The sequence below is a fragment of the Callionymus lyra genome, chromosome 9, assembly GCF_982586985.1.
Source record: "Callionymus lyra chromosome 9, fCalLyr1.hap1.1, whole genome shotgun sequence".
Lineage (NCBI taxonomy): Eukaryota > Metazoa > Chordata > Actinopteri > Syngnathiformes > Callionymidae > Callionymus > Callionymus lyra.
In genome coordinates this window covers 23,285,742-23,312,829 of record NC_141826.1, presented here as the reverse complement: position 1 = coordinate 23,312,829, position 27,088 = coordinate 23,285,742, and the positions used below count along the sequence as shown (strand labels likewise).

The 27,088-nt window shown below is 39.6% G+C and overlaps 1 protein-coding gene across 6 annotated transcripts in view; it reads right to left on the bottom strand.

Moving 5' to 3' along the window:
• Window positions 1-26,835, bottom strand: part of LOC148072307 (catenin delta-1-like) — a 28,750-nt gene extending 1,915 nt beyond the window's left edge. Inside the window, exons 1-21 of one of the 6 annotated variants that reach the window (XM_087798436.1) lie at window positions 26,710-26,835; window positions 19,532-19,666; window positions 16,905-17,068; window positions 14,947-15,015; window positions 14,743-14,862; window positions 12,665-12,924; window positions 9,874-10,164; window positions 8,953-9,193; window positions 8,667-8,889; window positions 7,312-7,504; window positions 7,121-7,238; window positions 6,895-7,051; window positions 6,705-6,722; window positions 5,732-5,800; window positions 3,982-4,109; window positions 3,756-3,906; window positions 3,479-3,671; window positions 2,693-2,901; window positions 1,712-1,753; window positions 1,573-1,640; window positions 1,268-1,369 (exon numbers count right to left, since the gene is read on the bottom strand). In XM_087798436.1, coding sequence (XP_087654562.1) covers window positions 1,310-1,369; window positions 1,573-1,640; window positions 1,712-1,753; window positions 2,693-2,901; window positions 3,479-3,671; window positions 3,756-3,906; window positions 3,982-4,109; window positions 5,732-5,800; window positions 6,705-6,722; window positions 6,895-7,051; window positions 7,121-7,238; window positions 7,312-7,504; window positions 8,667-8,889; window positions 8,953-9,193; window positions 9,874-10,164; window positions 12,665-12,924; window positions 14,743-14,862; window positions 14,947-15,015; window positions 16,905-17,063 — 2,769 coding nt within the window. In that variant the 5' untranslated portion in view covers window positions 17,064-17,068; window positions 19,532-19,666; window positions 26,710-26,835 and the 3' untranslated portion in view covers window positions 1,268-1,309. Of the gene's footprint in view, window positions 1-1,267; window positions 1,370-1,572; window positions 1,641-1,711; window positions 1,754-2,692; window positions 2,902-3,478; window positions 3,672-3,755; window positions 3,907-3,981; window positions 4,110-5,731; window positions 5,801-6,704; window positions 6,723-6,894; window positions 7,052-7,120; window positions 7,239-7,311; window positions 7,505-8,666; window positions 8,890-8,952; window positions 9,194-9,873; window positions 10,165-12,664; window positions 12,925-14,742; window positions 14,863-14,946; window positions 15,016-16,904; window positions 17,121-19,531; window positions 19,667-26,709 lie in introns of those variants that run through there. The other 5 variants (XM_087798432.1, XM_087798437.1, XM_087798435.1 and 2 more) reach the window with 5 other exon arrangements.
• Window positions 26,836-27,088: the final 253 nt, after the last annotated feature.

The following is a 27,088-nucleotide window of genomic DNA, read 5'->3' as shown; positions in this document are numbered from 1 at the left end:
ATTCGACTTCTGAATAAAACTTATTATTAACTTATTAACTGTATGTTTACCTTGTCCTTAATACATGTAATAAAACATTTTCACAAAAAAGTTTTTAGATAAACTACCATTATTAATAAATGTTGAAAATATAAACTATATATAAAATATATAATATAAAAAAAACAAATCTAAACTGTGTATAAATGTGATTTAATTGTATATTTTGTCCTCATTTGTTACATAATTATTATCAATATGACTCAGTCTTTAGATTTTAACAAGTGGTTTCTATGTAAACTAGTGTAAAAAACAGTCAAACCTCAGTTAATCAACTTGATCTTTATCTGTTTCATTATTTAACTGAACTGAGATCATTTCTTTTTTTAAATCCGATTGATTTATCGAAGGGAAACATTTCCTTCTTTCCTCCCGTCACTGATGCCATGATATGCTTCATGTGACAGACGAAAATACACATTTATTTTTACGTTTTAAGTGTTTTCCTTCTTCTCAAATTGAGCTCAAACTTTCCACTTTAAGGAAACAACATTTAATTTAGATGAATCCATGTATTTAATGAGTCGTGTGGCAACTTTGAAGTTTAAACGGTCACTTCAGTGACATTTAAATAAACAGTTGAGGGTAAAATGTAGGATTTTGTTTAAAAATTTTAAGTGTTTAGTTTTCGGTACAAATAAAATCCTATATTTTTCTGTTCAACACCAACTGATGAAAGGAAAACTATATTTCTAGGCATAAACTATGTTGTCTTATGTAAAATTTGACAAAACTCCCCAAAAGTCTCTTTGTATGACCCAAGTATTCGAGTGAGTCCATCTTTGAGGAAGAGAAAATTGTTTTGATTAAAGAAAGACTTTGGGGAAAGTAATACAAATAAAAAAATACATGTGATAAACTTGTTTTTTTTTCTTAGGAACTGATTTATTACACATGCAAAAATGTGACTAGTTTTGTTTTCACGGATGTTGAAATGTGTTTTCGGTGCAGGAGAAACTCTTCCCTATATAGAAAACTCCTGACAGGAAGAGTCTTTGTTTCATTGCCTTATTTTAACAAGAACAACACAAGGTCACGACGGGAACTTAAAAAAAAAAAAGCTGTGTTTCTGCTTCGTCAATAATCGACCGCGTTTCTTTTTGTCCTCCACAGACCACCATACTGTAGCAGCCTCTACAGTCACGACCACAGACAGATAAAAAAAGGTCGGAGAGACAGAAGGACCAGAGCTCAGAGTCCATGCAGGACGAGCGGTCAGTGAACATACCATGCTCTTACATGCAGAGGGGTAGAGGGGAGGAGGGGGAGGCTAACCATCGTAGGAGTCCAACAGGGGCAGGGAACCCTTTCTGCCCCTGTACACCCCTCGCTGAGAACCAACCAGAGAGAGAGAGAAGAAGAAGGAAGTGAGTGTGAAGGGAAAATAAGAACTTCAGTAAATGTGAAACTGGAGAAAAAAAACAAGAGTTAAAAAAAGAGGTGCATCGAGAGGAGAAGCGGGTGGTCCGAGGAGGAGGGGGGGGTTAGCAGTGGTTAATAAGCAAAGGACAGGAGAGAAGGTCAGGCTTGTACCGGTAAAGTGTCTGTGGTGTCGTCCAGGGTGTGTCTCCTCTCCCTCTGGTCCAGTGTGGAGTACGACTCTGCAGAAGCAAACGTCAGCTCAGAACGTTTTCAAAACCTTAAGACATGATGAAGGGAAGTTTGAACCAACCGTGTCCGAGGTCGTTGAGTGGGATCATGTCCCGCTTTTCTCCTGAAAGGAGGAAACATAGGAATTACTTCCTGCAGTCACTTAAAGACACTTTTGGAACTAGATCAACTTTACACATTTGTGGCACTCGGCCGAACCCCTTCACAGCACTTGGGGAAACCCTTCGCGAAACACTTCGCGAAGCCCTTCGCGAAACCCTTCTTGGCACTTGGCGAAACACTTGGCGAAACCCTTCTTGGCACTTGGCGAAACACTTGGCGAAACCCTTCTTGGCACTTGGCGAAACACTTGGCGAAACCCTTCTTGGCACTTGGCGAAACACTTGGCGAAACCCTTCTTGGCACTTGGCGAAACACTTGGCGAAACCCTTCTTGGCACTTGGCAAAACACTTGGCGAAACCCTTCTTGGCACTTGGCAAAACACTTGGCGAAACCCTTCTTGGCACTTGGCAAAACACTTGGCGAAACCCTTCTTGGCACTTGGCAAAACACTTGGCGAAACCCTTCTTGGCACTTGGCAAAACCCTTGGCGAAACCCTTCTTGGCGAAACCCTTCTTGGCGAAACCCTTCTTGGCGAAACCCTTGGCGAAACACTTGGCGAAACACTTGGCGAAACACTTGGCGAAACACTTGGCGAAACACTTGGCGAAACACTTGGCGAAAACCTTGGCGAAACACTTGGCGAAACACTTGGCGAAACACTTGGCGAAACACTTGGCGAAACACTTGGCGAAACACTTGGCGAAACACTTGGCGAAACACTTGGCGAAACACTTGGGCGAAACCCATCACAGCACTTGGCGAGAACCCTTCGCGGCACTCGGCAAAACCCATTTCGCGGCACTCGGTGAAACCTCTTTGCCCCACCCCAGCGAAACCCCTCTGCGGAACTTGGTGAAACCCTCCAAAAAACCCCAAAACAAGGATTAAAACTAATCAAGTGTGTCGTCAAAGACAGTCCAGATTGTGTCCATACTAACCTCTCTCCAGCAGCGGCGTGGTGCTGTCCTCGTATGTGCCGTTGGCTCGTGTGCTGGGCCCGTTAGTGGTGTGAGAGTTGGGGTTCAGGTTGACCATGAAGTCGGTCTTCTTCCAGCCGTCCTTCTCCAGAGGTCGCCGCAGTTCCTTGTGCGCCCAGATGAGCTGCAGCACCTGACCGGCCCCGCGCACCTCACGGTCCGAGCGTTTCCTGCCGAGGACATAGTCGGGTCAGAACCAGATCCAATAGAGTTTTGAGTCGCAAATATGAATCTGAACATCGTCAAGATATAAAGATGCCGAATTTAAATGATGTACGGATTTATTTAAACAGCAAATACCCAAAGAACTTAGTGGGAGACACCATTTACCTCATCCACTCAAGTTAGTAATTTGTATTTATATAGCACTTTTCCAGACTAGGGTCACAAAGCGCTTAAACAATACTTAACTTAACTTATGGTGCCAACAATACAGTGAAATCCCATAATGCCATTCTACATACCGATAAGTTGCTACAATACAGTATGTAAATTCTACGTCTATGTTGCTATATAAATAGTGATTGAAAGCTGAGATTGGTTGGCTGGGCGGCAAAGCATTAGAAGAGCTGTTCAGGTCACCATTACTGAGACCGTTGTTAAATATGGTTTATTTGAACAAAAGTGAAAAATTAAATGGTCCCTACTTTGACGGGGGGCAATTACAATACAGTTCTACATTTTCAAGGATTTATTTTTTCTTCATCATTCAGGTAATGATTCGTGAACTTTTGACCTCGCACTCACCCGTCTTTGTTGATGAGCACCAGCCTCTCGATGCCCTGCGAGGCTCGTAGTGTCTTCGCCGCCTCCAGACTGCTGCCCAGCACCTCGGTGAGCGTGCTCAGCACCGACACCACCGTCTCCTCCGACAGGACGCGCCCGGACTGACTCTGGCCTCCGGGGAGGTTCGCCACGAGGTGAGGCACGGCGTGCAACCCTGAAGGAAGGTCACGCGTTGACTTCGATCACGCTCAAGAGTCGAGGATGGAGAAGGTCCGGGAACATTGTCGAGGATTCTTACCGAGCAGTTCGCAGTTACGGCCGTCGATGGCGAGGTTCCTCAGGGCTCCCGACATGGCCCGCACCACCCGGTCGTTACTGTGGGCGAGCAGCTCCGCTATCATGGGGAGACCCTTCTCTAGACGCACGGTGGCCCGGATGTAACGCCCGTACTGTGGGGAGGAGAGGGCAAAGGTCAAGGTCATGGTTGACTTTTAGTCAAAACCCATCTTCCGGTTGTAACTCACGGTCCATCGGCCGGCACAGAGGTTCTGGATGGCGCCGGCGGCAGCTTCCAGCACGGAGGGGTTTTTGCTCTCGCGGAGTAGAGACGTGTAAACACGGACCACCTCGGGCTGAAACAGCAGCTCGTAACCTGGAGACATCGAAGCGTGAAACCAGTGAACAATGGAACAAGTGAATTATTGGTTCAAGATTAGACATTTTTTAACAACTTAAAAATAATATATGAAGTGAAAAAGATTTTTTTTAAAGAACAGGAACTTATCTTTGTCTTTCATTTAAACATTTTATATCTCATCCATTTTGTCACTTTAACTAAAAAAAACAAACAAATAATGGAATAAAGCTATGGATACAATTGTGATGTTGAAATGGATGTGATTTAATAAATATGTGTAATAGTTAAATAATGTTGTCAGAAAAGTCATTGTTAGTTTTAAGGGTTATAGTGACGTCGTAAAGATGAGAATAAATATTTTTTGACTGCTATAATGTTAGAATCTTATTCGCAAACTGACCTTTAGATAGAAAGATAAAACTTTATAGATCCCTCTGGAGGTCTCGAGATGAAATAATCTAATAATAATAATATAGTGGAGTTTGTGTGTCACTAGTTTACAGGTTTATTTTTTGAGCAAACGTGACTATAACGAGCATCTTAATGTTAATTCAGAAGAAAATACAACTTAAAAAATACAAAAAATAAAACATCTTTCAGTAACGATCAATAAATCGAACAAATGAATTTGGACTTCTGGTATGAAGTACAAAATAACGATTAATATAATATGTATAAAAATGTTCATGTGGACCTGATTATATAGAGAATATTATCGTACGAGTTTCCAATTGGTCTCACTACTGTTATACCTGAACCAGCTTAAGATGTTACAGCGAATCACTAAAAGGCAGATGTTACATAAAAGGGAAATATAAAGTAAAAAGATGTTGTTTATCAGTTGCACATAAACTACAATATTAACCGAGACTTGATGGCATTAATATTTTATCTAGTTATAACGTGTACAGATACTGTTTCCAATATCAACATTTTACTGCCAAAATAGGAAGAAAAGAAAACTTTAAAAGTGGGACGAATTATTTTTTCGTTTCCCCTTTTTATACGTCGATTAAAATACATTTATTTCTCCCACGATGGAGAAATTGTGGTCGTTTCAGCAGTTTTACAATGTGTAGCTTGTCTTTTAAATAGTATATTTGAATTGGTGGGAAAAAAATACACTTTCTGGTGCATGTCTTCAAAACAAAGATGGTAACATTTCTCAGAATTCAAATGCATCACCTAAAAGACTTTAAATCTATAATAATTTCATTGATTCGTCTTTGCTTCTGGATTTAAACAACAGACTTTTATGCATCCACTCATTTAATAAAGACAAATAAAGTAAATGGAAAATATATAATATTTATATATAAATAATATATAATATATATATATATATATATATCATGTGGAGAAAGTGAACCCAGAATAAATCAAATTCTATAACAGTTGAATTATACAACAACTCCAGCATGTGTGTGTGTGCGACTACTTTAGATTTAGGGAGTAATAAAGTCATGTATTTATTAATGTTTCCATGGATTCATTCCCTCTAGTGTTTGTGTCGTGTTCCGTGTTCTCCTTTGGTTCGATGGTCAATTCGTCCTTTACATGGTTTGTGCTTTCATTCTGACGTTCCGTCGTGTCAGCACTATTTAAAAAAAAAAAAAAAGTAGTGCAAACACACAGACCTTTGGCCGGCGTCGTCCTCTTTGGAATGTCAACGTGGTCAGAGCTCCCGTCGTCGCCGTCCTTCTTTGCTGCAGAGAGAAAATGAATCAGCAGAAATCGTGAGATGCGAGTCGAGTGAAGTGGGTTGAGATGACGCTTCGGGCTTGAATGAGAAACGCAGCCATGCTGTGGTGAGACGAGCGATGGAACCATGCACTGTCGTGTGTGTGTGTGTGTGTGTGTGTGTGTGTGTGAGAGATAGTATGGAAGTATATCAGTGCCATCAGAACATTAAACGGCTGAATTTAACATTTCAAAAACTTCAATATGGCTATAGCATTTATTAAATTCAATAATTTAAATTATTATTATTTTATACATAGAGTTTGATATTTAATTCCAATTATTATAAGATAAATCCTTAAAATTATTTTTCTTTTTTTAAATTAGTAGCCTTTTTAATTCAATGTAAAAAATATGTCATAACAGCATCACTAGACGATACCAGGAAATTACCGAGTTACTCGGTTGACCTTTCAGCCAATCATGTGATGAGCAGACGATCACATGACAACGTGCCTGTGTAGCTCAGTACTCTTGATATTAACCGTTGGAACCATTAGACCAACATTTTTATACATCGAATTGAATATGCTAGGAATTAAATTAAATATTTAATTCAGAACATACATTTTTTTAATGATTGGAATTAGAAGATCAAACTCAATGTGTTAAAAATGATTAAAAAAAACAAGAGAAAGTAAAAAGGAGTAAAACTACTCAAATATATTGAATTTAAATATTCAACAGAACCTTTATATAGAAATAATTCAATTAAATTGCACAAAAATAATAATTCAATGCTTAAAAAACAACCGTGTAATGTTAAATTCAACCATTCAATCATCTGACGCCAGTGATAAACCCCCACAGTTAGTGATGAACGTTTGCACATTAGTTGGAACCATTCGTGGAAGAAGCACCAAGTCTTACCTTTGGAAAACCACTCATCTAAACACAGCGGGAAGGAGCGGGAAAGAGAGACAGGAGGGACAAAGAGGAGAAGGCGGTAGAGTGAAAAACTGCAGTTGGAAGTTTCTGTCACCAACAAAAAAAAGCCGACTCGCCACTTTTCACGGTCGCCCCCTCAAACAATGACCGCTTAAAACCAACAGACACCGACCTTTGCCCTTTCTGGAGCCGAAGCAGCCGCCTTTGTTGGAGCCGGGCATGGGTCCCTGGTGCAGCGGCAGGTTCTCGGCGAAGCGCTCGCAGCTCGGCACCTCACGGTGGACGTGGTAGGACAGGTTCCTCAGGAGGCAGACGCTGTTCTCCACCAGCTGTCGAGGAAGACGGGAAGGTTACGGAAGGGAAAGCCAAAGAGAAACCGGGATCCACGAGTGACGGACCTTGTTGTCCACGTCTTTGCGGTTGATCTGCGACTGAACCACGTACATGAGGGAGTCCACCAGCCCGGTGCACTCCCTCAGTTTCCTCCGGGCCTCGCTACGTTCCGAGCTCACGTTTCTATAGCATCAAAAGAAAAGGTTACACCGTCGTCATCACACCCTCTTCACCCTCCTCTCTCTCGAGGCAGTACCTGAGGCAGCCGGCCGTGTTGGTCAAGGCCGTCTCCCACTCCAGGTGTCGGGGTTTGCAGGTTTCCTCCGCCCCGTTGCTGGCTCGCTCCCACCCCGAGTGAGGAACCACCACCTCGTCCACTATGGCGTGAAGGGCGTGATCCACGATCTCCATTTTCACGCCGTCGTTGGACGACAGGTTCCACAAGGTTCCTGGAATGATGGTTATTTTAGCCATTTTTGCTCAACTTCATTAAATCCGCCAACACAGTCAATGATGACAACTAAAAACGACATATTCTGGTCGATTAAAAAAGGAAAAATTAACTACAAAACGGACAGATTTGATAATAAATAAAGAAAATGGATTCATCCCGTTAGTAAAAAACAAATATGAGATTCCTTATCTATAATAATAACGTTGAGCTGTAAAAAATAAGGGATCAGAATATTTTTGTAGTTAATTCTCCACAACAAATATTCTGATCCCTTATATTTTCAAAGCTCAACGACCGGAGTATGGTAAGTAAGTAAGTAAGTAAGTAATATTTATTTATATAGCGCTTTTCCAGACCAGGGTCACAAAGCGCTTTAACAATCAAAACAATACTTAAAAAAGTATATACTTTAAAGATCAAGATAATACTGAGAACAACACAGGAGTTCCAGAAAATCAAGGAATTGATGGTATTGAAGATTATTATGGCGATCACCCTAACCTTGTTTTAATCCTAATATTTATTATTTCTTAAATTCTATTTGTCTTTCTTTTCACCAGTATTATGGGGAAATCAAGTGTTAATGTGATTGTCTTTTTTTTTTCCCCATTGAGGAACATTAGTTACTTCTGCTATTTATTTGGAACATTTCAATTAAAAATGTAATTAAAATAAAGTAATAATAAGATTTTCTCTGTTGCCTTTAATCTCATCTTCATGTGTAATTCATATTGTAAATAACTGCAACATTGAGATTAAAAATCTGACCAAAGTCGATGAATATCGAGGTGATGTTTTCTTATTGACACTTTGTCCAAATTGTAGCCAAAAACATGTGTTTGTCATCAGTGCACCTCATTGCTTAGTGAAGGAATGTCAGTTGTTGTCAAAGTGAATCACACAAGGGGCTGCGATTCATATCACGAAAAACAAAATGTACCCGACAGGAAGTTAAAGTCAGATTTTTAAATCGTCTATGTAACTGAATTATCTCCATTTCTTCTCCTAAACCAAACAAATTCCAGTCAACATAGATGTTGACTCATCTAATCCTTAACACTGTTATCTTTAAAGGTCACCATATCAACACAAACATTATTCTACGTCACGTCAACCTAATATGAACTTCTGGATCCTGACACGTTTGGACGTCTCACCCGTGATGGTGTCCGTGAGGTCCTGGTCGTGGGTTTTGCGCAGTAATCTGACCAAACCAGGAACTCCGTCGCAGTTCTTGATGGCGATCTTGTTGTCCTGGTCTCGTCCGTACGAGATGTTCTTCAGGGCCCCGCAGGCCGAGTGGTGCACGTCCTTGCTCGGGTGGTCCAGCAAGGAAACCAGAGCGGGGATCCCCTTCAGGCGGCGCACGTCCGACTTGACCTAAAGAGGCACAGAATAATATTCAATAAAGAGACGATAACTCGTCGAGGTCTTCAAACTCACCTTGTCGTTCTTGAACGTCAGATGCTGCAGGAAAGCAGCCGCGTTGGTCTTGACGGGATCCAGGCGGTAGTTCAACATGGCGATGACCTCGGGCAGCTCGGGCTGTCGCCAGGATCCGGGAGCGGTTTTCCGGAGCGTGCTGTCCAAGGAGGCCATGCTCCCGCGCTCCATGGGCACGTGCACCCCCCAGCCATAGGGGTCCACGGCCCCCATGTCCCCATCCAACGTGTCTTCACAGCTCCTGCGTGGATCCAGGAGGACTTGGTTTAGCTCAGTTGACTTCAAATCAATACAGGTTTGTTGACATTTAATCAGAATTTAATCATTTTTTGAAATTATTTAATTACAATTAAAAAAGTTATTTTAAAGAATTAAAACATTTTCAAAGTAACTTTTTTATTTGTTGTTTTTTTTACAGAATACTTGCATTTCATAATTATTGGAATACATTTTCTATTTCTGTTTTTAATTGTTTCAATTAAATTTTTTCTCTATTCTTTTGGAATCATTTGGTGACATTTTCTATTTAATTAAAAGGCTATCAATTCAAAAAAAAAGAGAAGAAATTAACTAAATCTATTTTGGGATATATATATATATATATATATATATATATATATATATATATATTTTACATAAGATTAAAAACAAGAACACTGGAGGAAAAAAAAGGTTTCAAAATTTGAAATGTTCAATTCAACCTTGTTGAAGTCATGTTCTTATTTTATTTTGATCATTTTTTATCTTGTTCTTATTTTAATTTGATTATATTTTATGAAAAATTCCTGTATTTTCCTGTGGATCATTGGAAAAATATCAATTTCCTGAAGGAGACCTCCTGAGGGATCAATAAAGTTAAAAAACCTAAAAACAACAACCATTCAATAATTCTCAGACACCGACATAGTTCCATGACCTCACCTCAGTCTCCGTCTGTCCATGCCACCAGGTCCGGCACCGAGCCGCGGCATGGTGCCGTAACCTCCCGGGTGCATCGGAGGCGGGCCCATGCCGTAGTCGTCGTAACCGACGCTTCTCTGGTCGTCTTCCAGACCGTAGTGGCCGTGGCCGCCGTGGCCGTAACGTATCTCCAGTGCGGATCCTAAAGCCCTCATTCCTCGACTGACCTGAGGCTGCGCTGCGTACGGGTCGATCTGCTGGCGACTGGGGGCCCGGTAACCTGAGTCCAGGGTCCGGTAGCCGTCCACGGGCCTTGGGAAACAGGAGGAAAACTTTTAGTTCAAAGAACAATATGAAACCAACTTATAAAGGAAGTTTTTAGGTTATGTATTTTATTTGCTTCAAGTCATATTTTCAAAACACAAACATAAAAATTACTTTTGTGATAAAGCAACACTTTTCTGTACGAGTTAAACAATTACACCAACGATACAGAGGTGACGATACGATATATTGTGATACTGTAGTAACAAGGATACATGTGTAGTATTGTCCAGTACTTGACTCTGGTGTTGTGATACTGTAGTAACAAGGATATATATGTAGTATTGTCCAGTACTTGACTCTGGTGTTGTGATAGTGTAGTAACAAGGATATATATGTAGTATTGTAGAGTACTTGACTCTGGTGTTGTGATAGTGTAGTAACAAGGATATATATGTAGTATTGTCGAGTACTTGACTCTGGTGTTGTGATAGTGTAGTAACAAGGATATACTGTATATGTAGTATTGTCCAGTACTTGACTCTGGTGTTGTGATACTGTAGTAACAAGGATATATGTGTAGTATTGTCCAGTACTTGACTCTGGTGTTGTGATAGTGTAGTAACAAGGATGTATGTGTAGTATTGTCCAGTACTTGACTCTGGTGTTGTGATAGTGTAGTAACAAGTATATATGTGTAGTATTGTCCAGTACTTGACTCTGGTGTTGTGATAGTGTAGTAACAAGGATATATATGTAGTATTGTCCAGTACTTGACTCTGGTGTTGTAATAGTGTAGTAACAAGGATATATATGTAGTATTGTCCAGTACTTGACTCTGGTGTTGTAATAGTGTAGTAACAAGGATATATATGTAGTATTGTCCAGTACTTGACTCTGGTGTTGTAGTATTTACAGACCACATGACTCTTGACAAAGTCGTAATTTCTTTCATTTGTTTTTCAAACCAAAATATGTCCAAACATCAGCTTTAAAAGCTGCTGGAGTCAATGTATCCTCTCGTCCTCAGTCATCACACAAAAATTAATAAACGCTGTGAATATCTGCATGTTAATTGTATACATGTATAGACATATATAAAAGACAAAAGTATGTAAACCATTAAAGAACTATGTGAGGGGAGTTTATGAGGGGGAGTGTTGAACTTATAATTGACTTAAATCCTCATCAGAGAACTTCAAAAACTCATGCTCACTCACAAAAGTACCTATTTCTGCAATTACACTATCGCAATGAAAGGAGACATAAATTAGTTCGGTATATTCTTGATTATATCCTTGACACAGGCAAAACAAATCACTTTGTGTACTAGTAGTCAGACCCCGTAGTATTACTCAGTTGTATTCCATAGTATTACTAGGTCAGACCCCATAGTATTACTCAGTGAGTCCCCATAGTATTACTCAGTCAGTCCCCATAGTATTACTCAGTCAGACTCAGTAGTATTACTCAGTCAGACCCCATAGTATTACTCAGTCAGACCCCATAGTATTACTCAGTCAGTCCCCATAGTACTACTCAGTCAGTCCCCATAGTACTACTCAGTCAGACTCAGTAGTATTACTCAGTCAGACTCCGTAGTATTACTCAGTCAGACCCCATAGTATTACTCAGCCAGACCCCGTAGTATTACTCAGTCAGACCCCATAGTATTACTCAGTCAGACCCCATAGTATTACTCAGTCAGACCCTGTAGTATTACTCAGTCAGACTCCGTAGTATTACTCAGTCAGATCCCATAGTATTACTCAGTCAGACCCCATAGTATTACTCAGCCAGACCCCATAGTATTACTCAGCCAGACCCCGTAGTATTACTCAGTCAGACCCCGTAGTATTACTCAGTCAGACCCCGTAGTATTACTCAGTCAGACCCCGTAGTATTACTCAGTCAGACCCCATAGTATTCCCCATAGTATTACTCAGCCAGACCCCATAGTATTACTCAGCCAGACCCCGTAGTATTACTCAGCCAGACCCCGTAGTATTACTCAGTCAGACCCCGTAGTATTACTCAGTCAGACTCCGTAGTATTACTCAGTCAGACCCCATAGTATTACTCAGTCAGACCCCGTAGTATTACTCAGTCAGACCCCGTAGTATTACTCAGTCAGACCCCATAGTATTACTCAGTCAGACCCCGTAGTATTACTCAGTCAGACTCCGTAGTATTACTCAGTCAGACCCCGTAGTATTACTCAGTCAGACCCCGTAGTATTACTCAGTCAGACCCCGTAGTATTACTCAGTCAGACTCCGTAGTATTACTCAGTCAGACCCCGTAGTATTACTCAGTCAGACCCCGTAGTATTACTCAGTCAGACTCCGTAGTATTACTCAGTCAGACCCCGTAGTATTACTCAGTCAGACCCCGTAGTATTACTCAGTCAGACTCCGTAGTATTACTCAGTCAGACCCCATAGTAGATGACAAACAACAAACAAACGGCATAACAACCATGATGACTTTGATCCAACGTGCAACACAGTATTTTTGAAAAATACACCACATGAGCATCAGTAGTAGTACCTGTAGCGCTCGTCCATGTGCGTCCCTCTGCTGAGGCTGGTGTAGGCCTCGGACGGGGGTCCGCCTCGGTAGTCTTCGTAACCTCCCACCGGGCCGTAGTGGTAGTTTCTCGGGACCGTGGCCGTCGGGTATTCTCCCGCCATCTGCCTGTAGGGCCGGTCCAGTGTGGCGCTGTAGCCGCCCATGCCGGACACCGACATGCTGCCGTCCATCGACATGCCGTCGGAGGGAAGGACTGTGCGTGACATCGGTTTCTTCATCTGTGGCAGAGAGGGATGATGATGATGATGATGATGATGATGAGGATGATGAGGATGGAGGACAGTGTGAGTGGAATACATAAATAAATAGTAAACTTCAGACTTAATCTGGAGGTCTCTGGAAATTGTTTTTTTCAGCTCAGAGCAACACAGATGAGTCATAGAATCAAGAACAATTTAAAGAACAACAAGCAAAGGATGAGGAAATCAAAGTATAAAGAACATAAATCAATGAAAAATAACACAAAGAAAAGGATACAAACTTACAAAGATTAAAATAGAATACATTATACTTTCAATCCGCTCCTGCCCCCAAACTCAGAATTATACCATTCAAAATAGCACGAATGAGTCCCTGAGTCTATTAGTGTTGCATCATGGGAAGGAGCATTGGCGCTTCATCTGCTTCTCTGCTCACTGACTCCATGACGGGTCGACTCATTGCATCTTTGAGATATAAATTTGATTCTCTTTAAGAGCTTCCTTTTTAAAAGTATCATTAAAGTATCATTGTTTGCATTTTATTTTTGTCTGATTGCTCCAATTTTTTTTTAAGATCTTTAGACTGATGGTAAATAACTACAAGATATTTTACAATTAAAATTTTGCATTTTACAGACAAAACAAAACGACATTCTACTTCTCGTGAGATGACGCTGCACAGAGCAGCTCAGGGGCACAGATTTAGAAAAGTGATACATATTTGATTCATTATGGGAATTACGCAACAGTAAAAAATAAGGTCAAGTTTCTATTTTTTAAAAGGGGAAATGTTAAATTGCTAAAGACAGAATGGTTGTTTTACAGACATACCAGTTTCTCATTGAATTTCTCTGTAAGATTTCTCTATGGAGATCAATAAAGTGTATTGATTGATTAATATAATAGACCCCAATTTCATCATTTTTAATTCTAGTGTTGATCAACTAAACTACCCAACAACTACACAATCATTTTTCCAACTCAAAAAATATATATATACAGTACATATATTTATGTTTGGCTTCTATCCAAGCACAGCTAATCTTACTAGTGCATATCTTTCATTTCAGAGTCTTATTCCATGATTCAACTCCTGAGCTGCGTCTCAAACCACATACTTCTCTTAGTGCACTGGTTAGTATCATCAGGATAGTGTACGTACTAACTAGTAACTAATTCTCCACAGATAGTATGTCTCAAATCAAACTCTGCTGCTACGCACTAACAGGAAATGACGCGACAGCTTCTTCTTCTACTACTATTTAAACCAGCTGTAGGAACACTATCGCCACCTGCTGGCAGCACTTTTGGTTTGGATCAAGAAATATGAGAAATTAAATATTGGCGAGATATTTAGCAGCGAAGATGTGTCGTCCTTCTACGGCTGCTGAAAATGCACCTGTAAGTGTATGTATGTATGTATGTATGTATGTATGTATGTATGTATGTATGTATGTATGTATGTATGTATGTATGTATACACACACACACACACGACGTAACTTCCGTTTGCAACGTCACTAAGATGGAGTGTCATCGATCCATACTCAGTTTTGTGGGAGTTTCAGTGACAATTTAGTGTGTATGGAGCACTACATTTCACATACTAAGAATTGAGACGCACTTATGCACTAAAAATACTAGGTTATAGTACGCGATTAGTAAGTATGCGATTTGAGATACAGCTATTTTCTTAGTTGTCTTATTGTATTTTAATATCATTATCTGTATATGGAGTTATTGTTTTCGTTTACTTTTGTACAGCGATCACATATTTTCTGGTGATTTTTCAAATAAAAATGGTGAATGAACTGAAAAGGCTTCCAGATGACTGACCCCATTGTCCATCCGCCGCGTTATTCCGTCTTCTGAGAAGACAGAATGTGCTTCATGCGAGTCTTCCTCTGGTGTGTAGCTCTCGTCCAGAGCTCCGTGTGCCGGGTCCACCATCCTGTACTGCAGGCCCAGCAACAACATGACCACATTTATTAAAACACAACGACAACATTGACACGTGTTTTCGTGGAGTGGAAAACGTACATGTGTGCCGTTGAGATACGGGTCCGTCAGCTTCAGTCGTTCGATGTCCAGATCTGCTAGACGTCCGTTCTGTGGCGCGAGACAAGAGACATGGAGGAGAAGAAAAAAACAAAAAGATGAACAAAATCCCCAGTGTAGTTGTAAACAGATAGTATTGTGTGCGAGTCACTGGCGCACACACACACCAAGAAGGACATTGGAGAGAGAAGACATTTCAGTCTCACAACATCTTACGTAACCCTGTGTTGCCACATGAACGACACTCATCTTTTCACACATCAAACAGTCAAAGCTGACGCACAAGTAGACGTGGTAAAATATGTTTTTTTATAAAGTTAATTTCCTCTTATGATAAAAAATGCCAAGGGAAGTGAAGTTCAAACTAAAAAGGAACCAACAAATTAAACACTTCCTCTCTATTAAAATGTCATTTTTTAAAAACAGCCCCTTCACCCTCTAAGGCTAATTAGTTTGTTATTATAAACTGAATTCCAAGGATTTCGACAGAGTCAAAACACACAATATCTTATCGTTGTCGATACCAGACCTGAACAGTCTGACACCATGTTAGAACTGCAGGTCAGTGACTCCAAGCTCGACACTGATTGTACAGTTTTAATAAAAACACACACGACTAATTGAATAAACAGACTTTTAAAAGAGATGTTCAGCAACATAAAAAAAAATGTAGGATCTCAAACCCTTTCTTTTTCTGGATGTCTTTAAACAACAAAATATAAAATCAAATTTGTCAAGGTTTTAGGTTTTCACTGTACATTTAGGCCATTTTCCCCTCACTTTTAACATGTCGTTTTTTTGTTTTTTTTTTATCCAATTTAACTATGTAAATCATAACAATTGTAATTATTTATGTCAATTTTTAACAAAAATAAAGTAGCTTTGTCTGTTTTCTATATCAGTGCAATCAGAATATGTAATGGTGGAATTTAAGTAAGAAAGTAAGTCATTTTTATTTGTATAGCGCTTTTCTAGACCAGGGTCACAATCGCTTAAACAATCAAAACAATATTCAATAAAGTATATACTTTAAAGGGCAAGATAAAACTGATTTGAAAATGTGATTTATTTGTTTAATTATTTTTTTGAATAATTTAATTCAATAGCTTTTATATTGACAGGTTGAATAATATACATTTTTAAATAATTTAATTTAAAATGTAGATATTGAAATTTAAATTTAAATGAAAAACAGAAATGTCTAAATCCAATATTTTTTTCGTAGCCTTTTGTTTGATGGCACTATTATACCAACAATTATAAATTGAATTCCTTAAAAATAAAAAAGAATTGTCAACGTGCTTCCATGTGCCTGCACTGGTAAAATAACTCAACATATTATATCGCCCACAAGGCCACGAGTTTGAGACCCAAATTACACAAAAACACTCAAAATAACAGGACAATGAAAAAAACATGAAGCGTGTAAAATCACAAGAGCAAACATTAGAAATGATGATGGGATAAAATGGTTGATTAAAAAAGGATTAAATCACGTAAATGAATCAAAAGAAAGTGTGAAGACGACTCCGAGAAAACATGCTGTGCGACATGCATGACCAAAAGAAAAAAAAACAGCATTCCAAAACATGCTCAAACAGGAAGAGAAAAATAACTAGCATTCCACAATGAGGGATAACAAACGTGTGTGTGTGAGTGTGTATCCGGTGAATGACAATAGAGGCACAGTGAGTGTTCGTGTTTTGCCTCAGACATGTCAGAATCTGTTCGTGTGACCAAAAGACGGACGTGGAAAAGACACGAGACGACACACATGAACACACTCTGGCGCAGGAGTCGGGTCGGAGGCCGATTAATGGATGATGATGCACTAGTTGACAGGGCGAGCGATGCAGAGGTCAGAGGTCAGGTCAGAGATGGAGGCGCTGGATGGAGCTGGATGGAGGGTTGTTGTTGTTGTCGTTGTTGTTGTTGTTTACCTGTGCGTGCGGGAGGGGGCGGCCCAGAGTGGAGGGGCTGGTGGCGGGGAGGCCGACCCTCCTCCTCTCCTCCTCCAGGGCCCGGGTCAGCTGTTCAAACTGCACCTCCTGCTCCCTGACCGACTCCAGCAGAGCCGCTGCGCTCTCACACTGCTCCATACACACTACCAACCCCAGGGGGAGAGACGGGCGTTACATACGTCCAGAACACCCCAAAAACGTTTTCCTCCGACATTCAACGTCCATCGACTTCGACAAAAAAAAACCCAGACATTAACGAGCAATTCATTGTTGCTCATCTCAGACGCAGACGCTTCGTTGAGTCAGACTATGACCCCAGTTCAACACCCGCCCACTGTAACGGAAGTCAGTGTTATACTTAACCGAGCAGAAAATGACTCATCACCCACTTCCTTACTACGTCGATATTTGGAAAATCTCAACGTTCAATCCTGCTTTGATGACACAAGACTTGGATCTAAACAACTAGTAATAAAACTTGATTTAATTAGGACAGTATTGGAAATTAACTTATTTAAATTAAGTATTTAAATCTCAAGTAGGGTTCTATTTTCCTACATTTGGGCAATAGAATACATAATCCAGCCCATAATATTACCAATAGTAATGCGAATACAATTGGTCAAATACACCATCTTTTCAATCTGAAAGTATTGTTACATGGTTATAATGCTACACACCTGAACCCCCGTCTTATCTGTGGGTGATGGTGACCCGGGGGCCTGAAAACAAAGCCATTGTTCACCTTGACCCATAAATAAAGTATACTTCAAACATTTGTTTTCGGTACAACGAAAACCCAGATATAACACGAGTGGTGCAAGAAAATGTGTATACATTTAAATAATTTAACATTATTTTTTTACAATACTGGATTGATACACAACAACACTATTATTTTTTCATTAACAATTATCGATGTGTTGCAGTTAAACTCCAGAGTCCTTCGCACAAAAGGAACAATGAATTCCAGGTTATGACTGAGGACGAGAGGATACAGTGACTCCAGCAGCTTTTAAAGCTGATGTTTGGATATATTTTAGTTTGAAAACAAATTAAATCAGTTACGACTTTGTGCGGTCTGTAAATTCTGCAACACCAGAGTCAAGTACTTGACAATACTACACCTATATCCTTGTTACTACAGTATCATAATGTATCTCAACATGAGTGAATGCTCCTTCCCAGATGCAAAACAAATAGACTCAAGGACGCATTCATACCTCCTGTTATTAGATTGTACAATTCTGAGTTTGGGCGCAGGAGTGAAGTAAAAGTATCATGATGTTCTGTTCCATGTTAATCTTTGTATCCTTTGTCTTTTATTTTTCTTTGATCTATGTTCTTTATCTTTAGACTTAGATTGTGTCATCTTGTTCTTTCCCTTTATTTCTCTTTGTTCTTGTTCTTATTTTATTTTATTTTTATGAATAATTGCTGTGTCTAATTGGAAAAAAACAATTTCCCGAAGTAGACCTCCTGAGGGATCAATAAAGTTCTACCTAACCTCACATATTAGAGTTTACCATGTATTGCATCAGCAGATTCTTGCCAATACAAACACCTACTAAAACCTAGTTTGGATTTTCATTCAATCGTCTCAAATATTGAGTTTCTCATGGAATAAAATATAACTAATTTTTATTAAGTCCATAAACACATGATTTTAATGAATGATTTCTGCCACCATGATACAAACTATGACTACTGTATTAATAATTTCTTCATTGAACAGCATTCGTTCATTTCACTTGTGCGTCACATTTCTTTCCTTGAATGACATATGGTCCAAGAAAACTGACAACACAACGTTTAATTCTTCTTGTGAATAAAACTAACAAATGATCATGAACTAAGGCACGTGTACTGTCAAGAATATACGATATGCTTCACGATACAAGACAAAAATTGGATATATTGCAATACAGTAGGAACATGGATATATTGTCATAGGACAGTAAACGCACAATGCTTCAGCTTACTGAATTCAAACAGAAGGATCTACATTTCTATATAGCACAATAAATGACAAATACAAAGTAAATCAAATCAATCAAATCAAATTTCAGTGTCAATTCTTGACCAAATAATATCGATACATTACTGTGATAGTTAAGTGTGTCGCTATTTTCTTACACCTCTACCATGAACTTAAATTCACAACACTGCAACAAATATTTCTGTGCCTTGACACACAATGTTCAATATTTACAGAAAATCCAAATTTGCTGTAAAATAAACAGAAACATGTAAATTCAAATAGAAAAAATAACAAGCAGAGATGAGGACGTCATCGTTCACATTATTTATGTCACCAGTGTCTCACCACGTGGACTGACCACACTTTTCTGACTGGGAAACAATTTGTGGGATTTGATCAGACGACGTCAGACACTTGCTGTGGCTTCTCTTAGACCATAAACCCGATCGTAGACTAATGGGCTTTCAGATGTGAGCAACATAAATAAGATCCATTTGTTGAGTTTTGTTCGGAAATACATCAAAGCCATCAAAATAAAAATCTATTTATATCAAATTTAGACAATATCACATGAATCACACTTCCTTTAAACTGCCAGAAGCATTTTAAACACAGTAGTACTGACCTTCACCAGTGGGCGTGGCTTGATAGAAGAGGTGAGATCACACAGAGGTCAAAGGTCGAGCTCTAGTTGCTCATCAGTAGACGCTCTCGTCGAAGCACCGAGCCCAGAATCAGAAGACCAGCATGGAAGAAGGAACTGCAGGCAGAATAAAAAAAAGAGGGCGAGAAATGAAATGAGCGAGTCAAACAGACGACACCTCCGCTTGAAAAACGGCGAGATAGTGGGAAAAGCGCACACAGGCGTGTCAGCAGGAGTGTGCGCTCGGCTTGTGTGCACAAAAACACAGAGACGAGACACAGTAGCCCAAAGTTCGGACCCACCCCACATGCTTTTAAAGCTCACAACTAATAAAACAAATGGAAAGTATCTTTTCGCCAAGAAAAAAAACACTAAAAATAACATCTTTAAAGATCAAAAGGGAAGTGAAGTCATTACCGTTTGCTTAGTAAAGCAAACATGGATGACTTCATTGTTGACGATGAGGCGCGTGATGATGACCTCACACGCTGCCACGAGTTGTCAGATATGAAATCAAAAACTAAAAATGTCAACTAGACATCAGCGTTTTGTTGTCAATGATGAAACTAAACATATTAATAACGGTGTTTTCATTGCAGCCGACAGGTTCTCAGTGCCTGTTGAAAGGTTCTCTCAGTTGTAGGAGAGATTTTCACATCTTCATGTGAACGACAAGTTTCATTATAGCATATGATGGATTAAACATGGGCATGATCGAACTTTACAGGTTAGTGTCATCAATGTTTTCATCTTCAAGTGTTAAGATTTTCATATTTATCTACAAAAGCTTTTACACTTGAGAAATTAAAAGATGAAATAAGCATTTTATTCCAGGCAGAATCGAGTGTATCCGTCTTTTCTCATTTCTCAAAAGTACCTTTCATGGTCAATAATCTTGTTTACGATTGGCCTGTAAAAAGGTCTGAATCACTGAGGGGACGACAGTCAAAAGGTCCCTGAGGTCAGTGTTTTCCCATCTAAAGATAACGACTGAATTCATTGTCCGGGTCACTGGTCCTCAGCTGGAAACCATCACATTTTTATTGGAACAACTGAAATGAAAAAAAGACTATAATAAACAGCCTCAGCCGCCGACCAACTTACGACGTTATCTCTTTCTAAATCAACACTACATTACACATCGCAACACAAAACACGTCAGACCTTTGAACACACACACACACACACACACACACACACACACACGAGGCTCAACAGAAAATATCAAATGCTTCACATCACTGTGTAACAAAGTCAACCACTTCATTTACACATGCAACAACTAACCTTTTGGTTCAGCTCAACTCTTGCTAATGCATTATAAATGCGTTGTTTCCAATGACTATGGCCCATTCGTCAGCCTTTACAAGTCAATGCATTGTTGTCTAGTCCCCGGATGGTGTGGTCTGTGATAGAAAGTGTCTTTCTTCTCTTATCAGTCGAAGAAACGGCAGCGTCGCCCCCAGATTCTCGAAGTAGGAGGTTGAATACACAAACACCTGTGGGACCTGTTGGCTGAGATATTAACCCACAGCCTGAATTTTGCCTCTAGTTAAATATTCACTTGTTTAGGGAGAAACGATTACTCTTATTTTGTCCCTGAAAGCAATCAAAATAAACTTGTCCTTTTTCAAGAATGCATATTGTTCTTGGACCACATGTGGTCACATGTGTAGCATCTCTGATCCGACCAACCCTTAAAAATACAATTAAAAAGGGAAATGTATTTTCTTAACCAGCCCATGTACTTGTCGGCAGGCATGTGTCAAACATTTTTCAAAGGATCGGAACATGGTGATCAGATGAATAATTATCGATTACAGCACATTTGTAAACAGAAACTACGCCTGGGGGACCAGATCCAACCCGCCAAGTCATTTCACGTGGCCCCGTCAGATGGTTCGTCTCAGATCAAAGAAGATTAATATTCATGTTGATATGGTTGGTGACCTATAAAGATGCCCGTGTGGAGCACGGATTACAGATCGACAACAAATACATATATAGACTTCCGGGTCACGGCAAGACTGATGTTGAAGGAAAGGAAAATAGATTAACCCTCAAAAGATTGACGATGTCACAATCAGACATATTTTCTGTAATAGACAGTTGGTAAATTTACAATTATTACTGCCTGTGACTCAAATTGTTGAAAGATTTAGGCCCTTTCTGGAATGATTTCGACATCCTTGCATTACAGTATTAAAAAAAAAAAAAAAACGAAAACCCAGATATAAGAGATAAGTGGTGCAAGTAAATATGTATACATTTTAATTTCGTAATATTATTTTTTACAATACTGGATTTATACACAACAACACTATCAATTTTCATTAACAATTATCGATTTGTTGCAGTTAAACTCCTCAGGGTCCTCAGCACAAAAGGAACAACTAATTCCAGGTAATGACTGAGGACGAGAGGATACAGTGACTCCATAAGCTTTTAAAGCTGATGTTTTGACATATTTTGGTTTGAAAACAAATTAAAGCAGTTACGACTTCGTCAAGAGTCATGTGGTCTGTAAATACTACAACACCAGAGTCAAGTACTGGACAATACTACACATATATACTTGTTACTACAGTATCACAATGTATCTCAACATATTAGAGTTTACCCTGTATTGCATCTGCAGATTCTTGCCAATACAAACACCTACTAAAACCTAGTTTGGATTTTTATTAAATTGTCTCAAATATTGAATTTCTTATGGAATAAAATAATTTTAATTAAGTCCATAAACACATGATTTTAATGAATGATTTCTGCCACCATGATACAAAACTCTGTAATAAGGAGTCAGTTTTAGGGGCAGAAATGTTGGTCTAAAAGCACCTGGAGAAAAGAATCAAATGTAGTTCAGAGCAAAAATGATTCTAAAAAACTAGAATCATTGAGTTGAGAAAATGCCATCCGTCAATCATTCATCCACCTGATGGAGATTAAACAGTCGCGATGATGTCACCGCTGGCTCATTACGAAACTCTCGACAGACGAAAGCGGTTCATTCAGTCAGACGGACGACGACGAGTCACGCCAAAGTATTTCCCACGAAGAGTGAAAAAACCCCGGAGGAGTGAGTGCCTTGTGCCGGGAAGAGAGCGGGATTTTTTTGGACACAAGAAATCAAGGAGTGCCTCGTATGCGTTTCACAAGACAAAAGGAATTTGAACCAAAACTGGTATTTGCATGTGAGGGCAGCGACGGCCTGACATGTGGGGTGGGGGGGGTGGATGGATCGAGTGTCACGTAAACAAGAGCGTTTTTTAAAAACCACCTGAGAGAATCAAACACCACACATGACCGTATATGGTCACAGGCAGGACGGGGCGGTTATTATACCCTGAAGACGGAGTCGACGCTGGAGTGTGGCAAACAAATAAAAGCTGGAGGATGAAGAGACAGTTGGGGAGCAGAGAACAGAGAACGGGTTGGAGGTTTTAGATAAGAGAGGATGAAAGCTAATCTTGCATTCCAAACATTGCATGGCACAACAGACCCCCCCCTGCCCCCCCAACCACCTCCTCCTTTTCCTGGTGAATTATTTTCAAGTGTTGATAATTCAGCTACAAAAAGGGGGATTTTCACAATGTGACGGACAATTTTTTATTTGTTCAGGCTTTTCCTTGATTCTCTGGAACTCCTGTGTTGTTCTCAATGTTATCTTGACATTTAAAGTATATACTTTATTGAGAATCATTTAAGCGCTTTGGGACCCTGGTCTGGAAAAGCGCTATATAAATACAAATTACAATACAAAGTGTGCGTCCAACACAACATTATCGAAACCCAGATGACTTTTTTAAAATGTTCTTCCATCTCCGCCTTTATCAGCTGTTCGCCGTGACCTTGGTGGGCTACAGTGAAATTCGGGGAAACAATGAAAACAATCGGCCACAAACGCCACTCCTCTCCCTTCCCTTCCCTGTAGTTCCTGAGAGACAGGATGTTGTGGATCAAGTGTAGCGGAGTCGAGTAAAAAGGGATCAACACAAACTACAGAGGGTTCAAAAACACTCGCATGGCTACGGGGAGCTTTTTAAGAGCATGTGGCGTTCACACTTCAGCAGAAAATGTACTGGTGGTCCATTAAGAGTTATTGACTGCAATTTGGAAAAATCCCCCCAATGGTCCACATGGGAGTCACACGACCACGAACCACTTCCCGATTCTCCTGCATCGACTTCTTTTCTACTTCAGCTGCAACCGAAGCTTAATGTTACATATATAACACTTCCGGAAATATCAATGCTAGTGATTTAAAGGGCTGTTTCATTTTAAGAGAGGAAAAAATACAAATGTATTATTCACTGGGAGTCAAAGCTACTACACCAAAAATAAATCACATTAAGAGATTGTGTTTTACAGTTTTATACTTACTAGAATTCAAAGAAAAATACAATTAGCATTTTTATTTACAATGAAAAGAAAGTGTATTCCAGACTACAATGCGTGGTTCACAAACGTATTAAACGTTCTTTATCTTTAGACTTCTTGTTATTTCTCTTTGTTCTTGTTATTATTTTGATATTTTTTTAATGAAAAATTGTTGTATTTTCTGTGGCTATTGGAAAAAAACTAAAACAATTAATCAATAAAGTTTTACCTTACCTTACCTTACTGCATCAAGTTTCTATACAAACGCATGTTAATGGATTCAAATGAAATTGAAAAAGAAAACAACCTAAATCTTAAATTTGTATTCATATTATTTTATAATAATAGTCTGACCATTTCTTGGATGTAGAAGACAAAATATCATTTTAGATAGCAGGACTTAAACCACTCATTCCATAACAATAGTTTATCATTTAACCTCATCAGTTAATTTAGATTTAAACATACAAAGAAAGAGAAAAACAAATATCATGATGACATCATTTCAAATATTGTGTCAAAGTCTGGTCGGGGAAACACAAGTATAACCCAATTTATAAATGTCGTCGTCATCTTATTCACCTTTATTTTTCACAATTATTTATCAATAAGCAAAACACTTTAATCGCACAAATTCAATTAAAAAAAACAGCATCAATGTTAGAATTTAATTCAATTTTCAACGCTTTTTCCTGATATAAATAGAGATTATTATTATTATTATTATTATACAACAGTACGGTGTCAAAAATGCTACTTGGCTAAAAACACGACAAATGGTCCAAATGTCAAGCAGAAGGGTTTAAAGGTCGACGACACACACGCACTCACTCCTCAAACATCTGATCTTGCCCTGACAAACCACGAGTCACAGCTTCATCGGATTCCGGACCATCAGTCAGCATGACTCACTCGCTGCTGTCAGAGGACATCTGTGCGTGCGCTCGCAAGCCACCCCGACAACGCTGCCTTTGTCAACTTAATGAAAGTCTTGTTAACACGAGACGAAACAATCGTGAATTGAACCTCGTAATTACGCAGAAACAACATGGCCACCGTCAGAAACGCACACACACACCTGTTACGTGATCGTTTAATTTTCATGAAAATTCATCGCTGCCGTTTTAACCCGGCGTGGCTTGTAATGAGATTGAGGCTTTAGCGCCCTAATCCACTTACCTCCTCACACACACGCATACACCGTGTTTACACGCGTGCGTACAGATAGACACTGGCGTTGGGTCAGCGGGGATTAACCTGCCGAACACCTCGGACGAGCAGACACAATTGAGCCCCGGGTCGAGCGGCATCAACAATCAAACCATGACTTTGGACATACAGTACCTAAAAATAAAGTACTAGCAATCCATCCCTGCATCTATAAAGGCGTCATCTGGGGGGTTTTAGTCATACATGTGACACGATCCATCATCTGACTTCATATAGCTTAGACAGAAAGTTTTAAACACAAATACAATTAATAGTTTTCATTCATTCATTCATTCCTTAGTAATCCATGAGTTCCGGTTGTAAGCTCTGATGGCGACAGTTATCTCCACCCTGGATTTTCACTACCAAAGCGTGTTCACACAGGAGGACTCACCAAACAGGTTTACAAACCAACAGACCTCAAGACACACTGGTGTCAGAACAGACCACGACCCTTAAAAAAAAAAAACAACCTGAAATAACGCAAACCAACGGAACGAAAACTACACGAGTGACTCACTGGAAGTGACTACACTAGGCAAACAAAGGAATTACTCAAGTCGGAATATTTGCTACATGTGGACGGATGCATCATATCTATCCATCCATCCATCCATCCATCTTTCCATCCATCCATCCATGTAGGTCAACACTCAAGAAGAAAATAACTAACTTCATGTGACCCTAATAAGATCAAACTACTTTCATTTGTATTTCTTTATTTAAATCATTACTATTCCCTACATATGACTATAGGGTTTTAGTTTTAGGACTTCATCCCGTTCTCCACTTTTTTTTGTATTTATCGCCACTATTTTTTTTGTATTTTTAATTTATTTAAAAGAATATATATGTATGTAAAGCCAGTTTTTAAACTTTCTCAATAACAATTGAATTCATAACACGTGCATCTACAATACAATTCAAATTGCATTAAAAATGTATGTAAACTACATACAATACAATAATAATTTAAGCACATTTGGTTTGATTTTCACACTTTTTCGCTCCTTTTATTTCTGGCCCCTCACTGTAGTCCTGTGGAGATGAAGACCCTTGATCTAGACACCAATGTTGACCATTAGAAAAACCCAAGAGAGAAGGATTCTTCTCATGAGGAACAATCCTTTCCGTTTACTGTTCCAACTTGAAAGCTAAAAACAAAGTCCCTTCAAAGTCGATAATTGATCCTTTGATGGCGACTGACCGCTCGTAGCATCGGCTAAACACAGTTAGCATGACCGCACTAAGACAAACAAACCAACCCTCCGAGTGTTACGTATCCAAGGGATGTTAGTGAAGTCATAGAGGCAACAAAATGACTAAGATGGTTGCGGGGAAATAGATTAGTTTTGTCGGTATTCGCGCCCACAAGCCCGTCATGACCTGGTTAGTCTGTCTGGCTGCGTTAGCATCACAACAACATACTACTGTCTGAGGCTAGCGTTAGCTTAGCATCGGATGCTAGCGTCTCTCTGACCACTCCTTTAGCCAGCGCTGCAATGCAGCCTCTTCCAGCGAGGAAAACAACCCCGCGGATCCCGTCTAATATCGCCGAGTCATCCACTCACATGTTCCGCGACGCTTCGTCCCCGATCTCCGCTGGAAATACTCCGTGTAACAGTTTTTTTTTTCTCCCCGCTTTCCCCCTCCTTCCTCGGGCTCTGTGTCAGGCTCACTGCTGGAGTCGCGGCGACATCACCGAGTTTTTCTAACGAAGGGAGGGCGGGAGCATCCAGGGAGCTACCGTAATGGCGGCGCAAGGAGAATTCCGTGTGGCGCACAGGTGGTTGTTCACAAGTGGATTCCTCGACATATATATTCGTTTTTATTCATTTATTTTATTTTTAATTGTAAAGTAAATATTTTTAATTTAGCATTAATTTGAATGTTTCTCTACAAGCTTTGATTTTCAAGAACAATAAAGAGCGGAAGCTGCTCGAGGAAGTA